This window comes from Siphateles boraxobius, unplaced genomic scaffold, assembly GCF_051911475.1.
Source record: "Siphateles boraxobius isolate OS27281-9 unplaced genomic scaffold, OSU_SipBor_1 232, whole genome shotgun sequence".
NCBI classification, from domain to species: domain Eukaryota; kingdom Metazoa; phylum Chordata; class Actinopteri; order Cypriniformes; family Leuciscidae; genus Siphateles; species Siphateles boraxobius.
The window spans coordinates 44,478-57,676 of NW_027508847.1; the positions used below are offsets into that span (position 1 = coordinate 44,478).

The 13,199-nt window shown below is 40.8% G+C and overlaps 2 protein-coding genes across 21 annotated transcripts in view; both read right to left on the reverse strand.

Moving 5' to 3' along the window:
• Positions 1 to 13,199, reverse strand: part of LOC143748429 (protein 4.1-like) — an 87,627-nt gene that overhangs the window by 17,209 nt on the left and 57,219 nt on the right. For 10 of the 20 annotated variants that reach the window (XM_077240463.1, XM_077240458.1, XM_077240453.1 and 7 more), the window contains exons 10-14: positions 12,705 to 12,868; positions 12,365 to 12,540; positions 5,451 to 5,516; positions 2,925 to 3,110; positions 435 to 497 (exon numbers count right to left, since the gene is read on the reverse strand). In XM_077240463.1, coding sequence (XP_077096578.1) covers positions 435 to 497; positions 2,925 to 3,110; positions 5,451 to 5,516; positions 12,365 to 12,540; positions 12,705 to 12,868 — 655 coding nt within the window. The remainder of the gene's footprint in view (positions 1 to 434; positions 498 to 2,924; positions 3,111 to 5,450; positions 5,517 to 12,364; positions 12,541 to 12,704; positions 12,869 to 13,199) is intronic. The other 10 variants (XM_077240471.1, XM_077240467.1, XM_077240456.1 and 7 more) reach the window with 1 other exon arrangement.
• LOC143748432 (band 4.1-like protein 3) lies at positions 5,567 to 10,482 on the reverse strand (the record flags this gene model as incomplete). The annotated part of the gene is made up of 3 exons (XM_077240472.1): positions 5,567 to 5,781; positions 5,882 to 5,935; positions 9,889 to 10,482. Coding segments are annotated over 3 exons (720 nt in total), but the record flags the coding sequence as incomplete, so codon positions are not given.

Consider the following 13,199-nt stretch of genomic DNA (forward strand, 5'->3'; position numbering starts at 1 on the left):
CAAGTTTGTTTGAGTAAATCACTTTTCCTACTGTATTTCAGAACAGTTTCAAAAAAGTTGGAATTTCTATAAGTTTAGGGTGAAACTCATTTCTGGTAACACTTTATTTTGATGATCCCTTTAACACATTCTGTTGACTATGTAACTTTGCAATTAGATGTTAAATAACTCTCAGTAGAGTATTAGTCATCTTAATATGTACTAACTCTTTATTGTGATAGTCTCCCAACAGACTTTGCATCTATATGTCAACCTATTCTAACCCTAACCCTCTACTTCTAATTTCTTACTTTGTCATTTTGTCTTTTTCTCCATTTTCCGGAGAAGAAAAAGGACTTTAATTTTGGCATGAAATATGACCCACATATGCTCTTGGCTTTAAATGCAAGCAGTGAATACATACATGCATGATGTAATAAACAGTAATGTCTAACCTCAACATCGAGTTCCGGCTTTACTGCAACATCTTCAGGTTCGGCTTTATCCTCCTCTGACATCTACAGGCACAGAGACAGGGCCGATAAACAACAGAGTTAAATTAGCTAAACGTATAAGAGGTTGGTGGAGTGAAAATGCCTCTTATAAAGCATAGAATGAGTGATCATGCAGGAATAATCATCAGTCACGTTAAAACAAAAAACAAAAACACACACAGGATGGATGACTGTTACTTTCACAAACAAAATGTTTCAAACTAAATTTCCAAAAAAAGTTTAACTCTGCCTAGGAAACTAACCATCGCCTCTAACCTGACAGTCAGGAATGATGTTTATGGGTTAAACCACTTGACACTCTATTATGAGTCAATATTAGCTTAACACACAACCAGGTTGAGGAGTCGAGTTAGTCCTCAAAACACACTGTGATATAAAGTTATTCACTCAAACAACTAAATATAAACAAAAATAAAAAACAAACAAGAAAAAAATAAATATAGCTCTAAGCAGCAATTAAGGGGCCAAGCACCACAGAGGCAGAATGAAGAGATAAAAATCGTCAGAACTGCAAAAATGAGTAAAGATATTTGGAGGCGGTTTTACGCAATGGTTGAAAACCCATAAATACAATAACTTGTAATTTTAAATAACTGCTTATAACTTTTGACCAGTTGGTGGCGCTGACAGCAAATTGATCTGGAGTGGTCAGCGTTGAGGCCATTTTTTGGTCAAACTGTTCAGAAGCTAAAAAATTTCATATCACCTGACCACTAGGTGGCACTGTGCTAAAACTGTACAGGTACCCACAGATCATGGATGTCATAACACATACCAAGTTTGGCAAGAATACGCTTAAGCGTTGCGGAGATATAGCCTCATGTTCATTTTGGCGCGCTCTTTGTCGAATTTCCTAGTGCGTTACTCAAGATCGGTTTGACAAATCAACTTGAATTACATGTTTTTTTGTCACCATGGTCTGAAGATGATCTGAGCCAATCTTGGTGAAAATCAGCAAAACAATCTAGGACTAGTTAGAAAAAATGATGTTTTTCGGAAAATTCAATGACATCGAATCATCTTGAATTTAGTTTCTAGCCCTTATGGTTCAAAAGTGATTATATTTGGACAGTTGGTGGCACTAGAGGGATTGAGTTAGAGACTACAAAATTGGTGCGATTAATGTTCAGACTGTCCTCTATCAGTGTGCCAAATTTCATAACTTTTTACCATATGGTTCAATGGGCTGCCATGGAAGAGAAAGAAGAAGAAAAAGAAGAACACTAGCGAATACAATAGGCACTTTTGGTGCTTGGCCCCTAAAAACACAGCAGTTTAAGATTACACAAGATGTTTTACATCAATATATGATACAATTTCTAAACATTCAGCAGAAATGCATGCCAGTTGTTCAAGTGAAGGGAGATTCGTTAATGGAAGATTTTACCCAAAACCAAACAAATGCGTCATTATTTACTCTAAACCCCATTTTCTGCATTTGACGGCTCATAGCAACTCCAAACACGAGTCCAAGCAACTCGAACAGTTATCATGCAGTGTTTTTGTTATTTTCAGTGTTTGAATTAATATTCGCTATTAGAAAGAGCTCCAGAAAGATTCTTTCATAAACTTTCGTTTGTGTTCCACAAATAAAACAACATCATGAAGGCGAGTAAGTAAATTTTCATATTTGGTCAAACTATCTCTTTAACCTGTTAACACACATCTGAAGTTAATTGGCTGCAGGTCGTGAATGCTTTGAATACAGACCTTTTTAAAGAAGATCTTATTGCAGACGTGAAAGAACTAAAGCAAATGTACTGAAGTAAACATTTTTAAATTATACAAAATACAAAATAATTTGGCTCTAAAACCGAATTTGAAGTTGACATAAAAATTGAGCCGCTAAAAGGTTTTAAAGTGCCGTTTTAAAGTGCCGTTTCAAACCAGTCTTTAAAGGGTAACTAAACCCCTGGCCAGAGCCTGACTCCACCCACTGGCAATATTTGAAAAATGCTGGAAAAGTGGGCGGAGCCCATCGGAGGGGGCGTGCACCTGAGACGCATTTGTCTGTATGGAACCTGCCTACCTCACCAACAACCCCTTACGTCACAAACCACCCCAAACATCCAATAGGAAAATTCAACTGCAGTAGCCACCGTTCAACCTGAAGAGGGCAGCACTCAGACGTTTTTACACCATATATTGTAGAATTAAAACACTTTATACAGAAATGTCAAAAAAGTTACTCAAATCAATGAACAGTACTAATAAAGCCGCATTCTTACAGATCATTAACTAAAAAAAGTTGGTTTAGGGTTTAGTTACCCTTTAAGCTTTCAAATGATACCTAATTTTGATGACTATTACAAATATGAATGGTAAAAGAGTACCACCACCAGAATACTAACAGTTAGCAAGTTAAAGTGCAGATTTACTATATCTGTTGTTAAATGAACATTAGTGTCACTCCAACTGCACACGTCTTACTTCCAGAGCGCACACGAGTTTAATGGATGAAGACTCGTCCAGTCGAGCACAGAGTCGAGGGGACGAGGACAGTCTCACGTCCCACTCATTCACACCAGACGCTTCACAACGCATCTCCAAAAACGACCTCTTCAGCTCACTGACGCTCAACTGATGCTGCGTTAGTTCTGTGGGCGTGTCTGTTTCCTGATCCACCAATCACAGCACAGCGAAAGATCAAAATCATGTCAAACAAGTGTCATTCGCTGCGTCCGAAATCAAATACTTCCCTACTGTATAGTGTGCCAACCGAGTAGTATATCCGAATCACAGTAGGTGAAAAGTAAATGGTCAAATCAAAAATTATTCAGACACAAGATATGATGCGTGATATTTTTTTACTAGTGTGTGCAGGACACTATAGTTCATTTATGTAAGTGAGGAGAGCAAAATAAAGTAAACTGTGACATATTATACCCAAATATTCTTCATACAGTGACTACCAGTAACATTTATAAACAATTAGGAGCAAAAATGATTGGGAAACTTTGAGCTGATCATGTTTTCCTGAAGTGTTTTTTTCTTTAATAACTAATGCAACTTTTTACACCACAGACTGAACAACATGAAGCATTGCTTGGTAATTGTTTGCGCTTAACTGGTATTATCTAATTGTGTAGTTAAATTTGACAGCTGACAGATATTCAACATAATTCATGTGTGAGAGTCTAACAGAAGGACGGACAAAACCAGTGAAATATCAACTGAGTTCTTGTCAGATTTTATTACCATTTTCTAAACTATAGTGAATAAACTGTGATAATGTGAGAAATGTGTCTAAATAAATTTGGGTTTGACTGTCCTTCTTCCGGTGAGATTCTGAAGTGTGCATCTAATAGACACTTTACTATCCCATGAGGCCACGGGACAGGATTTATGAATGCTAGTGAACTGACGCTGGAAGGTCATGTGACAATAACAACATGGCGGATATAGTACGCCTGAATTTCTTTCATACAAACCATATTCTCTATAAGTACATTCAAATTCAAATGTAATACCTATTTAGAAAGTAAGTGATTTCAGACGCAGCGATTGACTTTTCTATAGGAGCTTGTTTCCGCATGAAACTTTAAAAAGAAGGTAATTGCGACTTTTTATCTCACAATTCAGACCCATATTCTTTGAGTTGTGAGTTATAAACTCATAATTATGATTTTACATTTTGCAATATTCTAGGGTGTTAGTATTAGGGTTATTAAAATCTGTTTACAAAAATGTCTGTTTATAAAAAAGTCAGAATTGTGAGATAAACACTTGCAATTTTGAAAAAAAGTAGATTATTTTTTATATTCCGTGGTGGAAAAAAGCCTCCATACTTGTCATTGCTTAAAACTTCCTGTTAAATTAAGCCCAAAGTGTACTGCGGTTTGTACGTGTACAGTGTGTATTATGCAAATTTTGTCACCAAATCGGTACGAATGTACTTTGTACAAGCATGTTGCGCTAATCAGTTGTTCCACAAGGTGGCAGCACTGGACCGGGCCGTTGAATCTCAGCAGAAAACGAAACTAAAGAGACAGAACAACAACAAAACCCCTGAAGAACAACAGACGCCCGCAACTTTAGTTTAAAAGAGCGCAGACATTATTGTCGTTCATAACTTCTGGAGAGAAATAGCGCAGACACTGGGAAAGATGAAACTTTCTAAAGCGCACACAAGTAACTTTAAAAGGCTACTTGTTCGACTGTACGCATTAAAATATAACTCAAGCGGAAAAAAACAAGTATACTTTGGGCTTTAGTGTTTTATTGCAATCTGTTTGTGCAATTTGGAAATTTCAAATGTTTTAATTCATGCGAGGGCTTGAAACACTCCATTTAAAGGTGCAGTGTGTGATTTTTAGCGGCATCTAGTGGTGAGGTTACGAATTGCAACCAACAAAAGTTACGGCGGCCGACAGGAAGTGATGTCGTCGTCTGAGACAGCAGAGAGTAGCAGTTCAGCAATGAGGTTTCTTTACAAGGATAAATTAAGAGATTATGTTTACTGAATTATTCAGTAAAACTATATATGTTATTGCGAATATTATTGTTACTTGTTCATCATTGTGTCAGTGTTGTATTCGCTGAACGAAGCTTGTGTCCTTGCACGAAGAGCAACATAGTAACGAAACGCGTTTGTCCGTTTAGGGCCACCGTAGAAACATGTCGGTGCATTTCAATGATCGGGAACCCGCGGTGCGTGTAGACAGAAACTGCTCATTCTAAGCTTATACAATATAACGGTTCATTAAGTAAGGTCTTTATAAACCACTGAACACATAGTTATGGGTCTTATATTGCTTTTCTGTCAATAGATCCTCAGAAATATTACACATTGCACCTTTAAAACTGAAATAAGAACAAGTGCTGTTAGGATTGACTGCAGTTATAGTTTACAGTTATTCACAGGCTCATATGATCATATGAGCAGCGGTTTAATCCAAAACACACACACACACACACACACACACACACACACACGTCACCTCATGCTTCACAAACCTCCAACATGAGATTACTGTGCTTCACAAACACGTTCTCTCCTTTAATCCGTTTTATGAAACTATACTGGGGGAAAGAAAACGCTTTCAGAAACTAAATCCACATCTGAAACATTTTACTAGTTAAAATAAACATGTGGTGATGACAAAGACTGTGAGCTGATGGATGATTGAAATGGCTTAAACCAGACTAGGAAGGTTTGCTGGTCTTTGCTGATTTATTTGGATTCCCAGTTCAAAATAAATCATGTACAAAACCATCAAACCTCCTCAAACTGGTGTCTGGATCTGAATACCTGAGTCCTCATGTCAGTGTTGTCCTCAAAGTCAGACTATAGTGAGTTAGGGTGAAAGAGAGGACGTGAGACAGACTCATTTCTCAAGCACATTAAGAGTAAACACTGAGCTGAAGACCAACACACACACACACACCTCCGTCGCCGTCGAGTCGTCGTCACAAGCAAAGTCGGTTTGCTCGCTGTCGGTCTGTGTAATCGAAGAGCGGATCGCAGCGATGGAGGAGAAAACATCAGATCAAACTTCACATGGAATAGATATTCTTCATGAAGATCATACAGGGATGCGTCTCAAAATGAAGGAATGATGTGGCGTACAACACAGATGAAGTAGACGCTGGTGTGTGTGAGAAGCAAAATACTCTTCATCCAGAGGATGACATTCAGATGAGCTGAAGATGGACGTGTCACTGCGTTATACATGATGAAACATGCAGAGCAAACGTCATACGCACTGCCGGGAACTTAACTGTCGATTTCGTCACCGCCCCTTTTAGGGGAAAATAAACTAGACTTCCCATAGACTTCAATACTTTTGTAATGTTAAAAAAGATTCTATTTCAAATAAATGCTGTTGTTTTTAACTTTCTGTTCATCAAAGAATCCTAAAAAATGGTACACAACTGTTTTTAACACTGATAAAAATCATAAATGTTTCTTGTGCATCAAATCATCATATTATAGTGATTTCTGAAGGATCATGTGACACTGAAGACTGGAGTAATGATGCTGAAAATTCAGCTTTGATCACAGGAATAAATTACACTTCACTATATATTCACATAGAAAACTGATGATTTACATTATAATAATATTACACAATATTACTGGGTTTGTTTTGTATTTTTAATCAAATAAATGCAGCCTTGGTGAGCAGAAGAGACTTTTTAAAAACATTAAAAATCTTACCGACTCCAAACTTTTGAACGGCAGTGTATATATGTATATGTATATATATATATATATATATATATATAAAAATGTTTACTTTCGAAAACGAAGTAAAATCACTCACTGGCATCCCATGGTTCCTCGATGAGGTACGACTACGAGTAAATGTCAGGGTAAGACACCTCTGGCCACTGGGTGGGGCCGTTACACCTCTGGCCACTGGGTGGGGCCGTTACACCTCTGGCCACTGGGTGGGGCCGTTACACCTCTGGCCACTGGGTGGGGCCGTTACACCTCTGGCCACTGGCCACTGGGTGGGGCCGTTACACCTCTGGCCACTGGGTGGGGCCGTTACACCTCTGGCCACTGGGTGGGGCCGTTACACCTCTGGCCACTGGCCACTGGGTGGGGCCGTTACACCTCTGGCCACTGGCCACTGGGTGGGGCCGTTACACCTCTGGCCACTGGGTGGGGCCGTTACACCTCTGGCCACTGGGTGGGGCCGTTACACCTCTGGCCACTGGGTGGGGCCGTTACACCTATGGCCACTGGCCACTGGGTGGGGCCGTTACACCTCTGGCCACTGGGTGGGGCTGTTACACCTCTGGCCACTGGGTGGGGCCGTTACACCTCTGGCCACTGGGTGGGGCCGTTACACCTCTGGCCACTGGGTGGGGCCGTTACACCTCTGGCCACTCGGTGGGGCCGTTACACCTCTGGCCACTGGGTGGGGCTGTTACACCTCTGGCCACTGGGTGGGGCAGTTACACCTCTGGCCACTGGGTGGGGCCGTTACACCTCTGGCCACTGGGTGGGGCCGTTACACCTCTGGCCACTGGGTGGGGCCGTTACACCTCTGGCCACTGGGTGGGGCCGTTACACCTCTGGCCACTGGGTGGGGCTGTTACACCTCTGGCCACTGGGTGGGGCTGTTACACCTCTGGCCACTGGGTGGGGCTGTTACACCTCTGGCCACTGGGTGGGGCCGTTACACCTCTGGCCACTGGGTGGGGCCGTTACACCTCTGGCCACTGGGTGGGGCCGTTACACCTCTGGCCACTCGGTGGGGCCGTTACACCTCTGGCCACTGGGTGGGGCCGTTACACCTCTGACCACTGGGTGGGGCCGTTACACCTCTGGCCACTGGGTGGGGCCGTTACACCTCTGGCCACTGGGTGGGGCCGTTACACCTCTGGCCACTGGGTGAGGCCGTTACACCTCTGGCCACTGGGTGGGGCCGTTACACCTCTGGCCACTGGGTGGGGCCGTTACACCTCTGGCCACTTGGTGGGGCCGTTACACCTCTGGCCACTGGGTGGGGCCGTTACACCTCTGGCCACTCGGTGGGGCCGTTACACCTCTGGCCACTGGGTGGGACCGTTACACTTCTGGCCACTGGGTGGGGCTGTTACACCTCTGGCCACTGGGTGGGGCTGTTACACCTCTGGCCACTGGGTGGGGCTGTTACACCTCTGGCCACTGGGTGGGGCCGTTACACCTCTGGCCACTGGGTGAGGCCGTTACACCTCTGGCCACTGGGTGGGGCCGTTACACCTCTGGCCACTGGGTGGGGCCGTTACATCTCTGGCCACTGGGTGGGGCCGTTACACCTCTGGCCACTGGGTGGGGCCGTTACACCTCTGGCCACTGGGTGAGGCTGTTACACCTCTGGCCACTGGGTGAGGCCGTTACACTTCTGGCCACTGGGTGAGGCCGTTACACCTCTGGCCACTGGGTGGGGCCGTTACACCTCTGGCCACTGGGTGGGGCCGTTACATCTCTGGCCACTGGGTGGGGCCGTTACACCTCTGGCCACTGGGTGGGGCCGTTACACCTCTGGCCACTGGGTGAGGCCGTTACACCTCTGGCCACTGGGTGAGGCCGTTACACTTCTGGCCACTGGGTGGGGCCGTTACACCTCTGGCCACTGGGTGGGGCCGTTACACCTCTGGCCACTGGGTGGGGCCGTTACACCTCTGGCCACTGGGTGGGGCTGTTACACCTCTGGCCACTGGGTGGGGCAGTTACACCTCTGGCCACTGGGTGGGGCCGTTACACCTCTGGCCACTGGGTGGGGCCGTTACACCTCTGGCCACTGGGTGGGGCCGTTACACCTCTGGCCACTGGGTGGGGCTGTTACACCAGTTTGATGCTGGGAGAATGAAGGGACATGTTTTTAAATTGACCAAATTAAGTTTGTTGATGTATTTTTCACACGCAGGCAGGTTGGACATATAATTACTTGACATGTTTAATCTTTGTGATTTCTTAAGTTATTCACGCCTGTGTACGGACGTTGTTTTGTGACGCTATTTTGTATTGAAATCTGTGGGAAGTCTAGTTCATTTTCCCCTAAAAGTGGGCGTGAATCTGTTCAGAGATATTCTATGACGTTGCGCCGGTTGTGAGAATCCAGACTCAAATTTGAAGATGATCAGTCTAAAACTATGAAATGTCTTTCAAGATCATGTTTAGGGCTGCACGAGATTGAAGAAAAATGCGATATGTGATAACTCATTAAATAATGCGATATGCGAGAGACTATAATGCTTAAAGTGTGTAAAATAAACAAATTATCTTTAAAATTATGACCTACATACTTGTTTCACATTCTTTTTGTGACGAGAAAACACCCCTACAGCTTCTGAGTGTTTTACTGTCGCATAAGAAGTGTTTTTAACATCAGTGTAAACCACAGCGTTCAGCTTATCCGTCATCAGGATTATTTAACAACAGAAACTGAAGAATCAAATGTAGAAATAAACACTGCTTAGTTTTCACTGTATGAATTAAATACTGATTCTTATTAAAGCTACAAAAGTTATTCAGCCCGAGAGCAGCGAGTGATTTACTCTCTTTTGTTCATGACCACAGTTATTGCAAGCCGTTGCGATATATACATTTGCGATATTTCGATAATTTCGATATATTGTGCAGCCGTAATCATGTCATGTGATTTTATTATTTTTTTATTTATTCTTTTATTTCTTTTTTATTTATTCTAAATAAACGTTGAACTGAAAGCTCCAGTTATTCTTAAGAGTTATATTAGTTAATAATGTATTAGTTAATTTACACAACAACACACACACATATAGATACATACATACATATAAATAAATAAAGATGTGCCAGGGGAAGTGAGCAGTCTTCTGGTTTTTCCAGACGACACCGATGACAATAACTTGATGGAAAGTCATGAATGAGAAGGAACTGAGATGAGAAACACACACTTTACGCTCCGTCACACACCTCGTCGTCTGAACTGTCCTGGAAGCCCTGCGCGAGAGACGAGCCTAGCGACGCGGCTTTGGGCTCCAGATAGCAGAGACACAGCGCCAGCGGGAAGGACAGCGTGAGCGCGTACGGCACCGAGAACGACGTTGAGAGAAGGAAGAAGAAGATGAAGAGGAAGCAGGGGATGAGCGAGGGGGATTTAATGGGCATGAAGTGATGCAGACTCTCGGGGAGGAAGCGCAGCTCGGTGAGATCGGGGAACGTCAGGTAACCGTCGTCGTCCAGCAGCGAAGACATGTCGGGGAGATGCAGAGAGAAGGAGAAGAGCGTGCCGGTGTTGCTCCGGTTCTGGTCCAGTCTCTGTTTGCGTGCGGAGAGAAGAAGCGCTCGTTCTTCTAGAAGAGCCGCTTTACGGTCCGCTTGAGCCTGTCGCCGTCGGCAACCCGCCGTGGTTTTGGCGGGACTGACCGAGGACGCGCGCTTATGACTGGTTTCTCTGCGTCTCCTGCGCACTTTAGTGGACGAGACGGGAGAGGAAGGGAGGGAGAGCTCAGATCCCAACGGATCCGTGGAATAGGGACAGGACTGATGAGAACGGGCGGAGAAATGAGCCCCCCCCCCCCAAAAAAAAAAGTGTACAAAAAAATTTATAATAAAATAAAATTATAAAAAAGTGAGAAAAAAAAAAAATTTAAAGTAAAAATTGTAAAAAAGTGAAAAAATTAATAATAAAAAAGTAAAAAAAAAAAAAAAAGTGGACAAAAAAAAATGAAAATAATAATAATGCATTTTTTTAAAATAAAAAAAATTATAATAAAATAAAAAAATTGTAAAAAAGTGAAATAAATAAATAAATAAATAATAAAAAAGTTGAAAAAAGTTAAAAAAATTATTAATAAAGATAAAAAGTTTAAAAATTAATAAATAATAAAAAGTGGACAAAAAAGTAAAAAATAAATACAAATAAAAATAATAAAAAAGTTTAAAAAATAAAATAAAAAAAATAATAAAAAAAAAGTATGAAAGTGTGGATGCCGAGGGAAATATGTATGAAAATGCATGCGTTTTAAACGTGCATTGGAAAAGAGAAGCGAGAAAAGAGAAGCTGGTTAGTGACAGGACAGAAAAGAGCATTAATTGAACATACTCTAATTCTACACATGTATAGTTCACTTCATAACTACAATCCAGTCATAAGAAAGGAATATGCAGTATAATGTAGTGTGGATGCCGAGGGAAACGTGTATGAAAATGTGTGCATTTTTAAACATGCACTGAAAAGAAAAGCGAGAGAATAGAAGCTGGTTAGTGACAGGACAGAGAAGAGCATTAATTGATTGTTAAGCTTATTAACATACTCTAATTCTACACATTTATATGTCACTTCATAATTAGAATCTGGTCATAAAAAAGGAACCAGTATAATGTGTAATGTCATGGAAATTGGCAACATTTGGATGAATAAATCAAAAGTTGTACGCTTGAACATTCAAACACTTCATAGGGCACTATTATTGTTAAGGTTTTATAAATTCAATTGATTAAACATTCATTTTGATTATCCAAATTTAATTAAAACGGAAACAGAATTTGAGGAAAAAAATATATCACTAAATAATTAATTTGATGAAGCATTCATTTCTGATTGTTAAAATGGAAAACATAATTTGAGAAAAAATAAAACAAAATTTTGAAAAAATGTAATTTCACTAAAATAATAAGATTTTAATAAATTGTAAAAGTTTTATGAATTCAATTGATTAAGCATTCATTTTGATTATTAAAATAGAAAACATAATTTGAGAAAAAATAAAACCGGATTTGGAAAATAAAAGTGACAGGACAGAAAAGGGCAGTTTAATTAATTGATTAAGCCCAAGTTTATAAACATTACTGATCATGTCGTTCTACTCTAATTCTACTCATTTATAGACAACATTCGGATGAATAAATCAAAAGCTGTACGCTTAATAGTGTTGGTGAATATTAAAACAATTCACATTGTTAAAATATTAATAAATTGTTCAATTGTTCAAGTTTTATAAATTCAATTGATTAAACATTCGTTTGGATTATTAAAATTAAATTTAAACGGAAAACAGAATTTGAGAAAAAAAATATTTCACTAAAATAATAAAATTAATAAATTGTTATGTTGAAGTTTTATGAATTAATTTGATTAAACTTCCTTTTTAATTATTACAATTTAACTAAACTACTGAAACGGAAAACAAATGGAATTAAAATGGAAAACAAAATTTGAGAAAAAATAAAAACAAATTTGGGAAAATTTTAATTACTATAATAATACAATTTTAATAAATTATCCATTTGTTAAAGCTTTATGAATTCAATTGATTAAACATCCTTTTTGATTATAAAAATTTAATTAACCTCACAACAGCAGAAATGATCATCAGAGGCACATTAAACATATCTCAAACGATTTATTTCTCAGATCGTCTACAGCAGGAAGTCGTTTGACTGTTACCTTGGTGACAGAAGTGGGCGGGGCTTGTTCTGATTCATCACTGTTGGTTTTAAGCTCCTCCTCCACAGAGTTCATCTCCTCCGGCTTCTTCTCTGGTGTTTCCGTGACGATGAGGTCGTCCGTAGCAACAGCAGGTTTGTTGTTCTTCATGTCGTCATGGGTGACTGATGCTGGTGCTAATCACAAACATCCATCCATTAAACATCTTTCAATAATTCAGAAAAAGTGTGTGTGTGTGACTGTATGTGAGTGAGTGTGTGAGTGTGTGTGACTGTATGTGAGTGAGTGAGTGTGAGAGAGAGAGAGAGAGAGAGAGAGAGAGTGTGTGTGTGTGGCGTACTGCTGTCCATGCTGGCCGTGATGGTGTTCCTCCGCTGGAACTGAGGAGCTGCTCGCGAGATCTGAGCGCTCGCTCTGCGCGACTGAGCTTGAGTTCGGCCGCTGTAGCGAAACTTCGAGCCCAACGACAGGAAGCGTTTGGGAGGAGCCTCAGGGGAAACCAGCCTATCAGGACACCAGAATCAGAACAATCGTTAGTGATCGCTAACATACTCATCCATGATGTTCTTGCTACTTTTGATGGATGGATGTAAGGATGAATGGATGGATAGATGGATGATAGATGGATGGATGGATGGATAGATGGATGATAGATGGAGAGAGAGATAGATGGATGGATGATAGATGGAGAGAGAGATAGATGGATGGATGATATTTGGATGGATGATAGATAGATAGATAGATAGATAGATAGATAGATAGATAGATAGATAGATAGATAGATAGATAGATAGATAGATAGATAGATAGATAGATGGATGGATGATAGATAGAT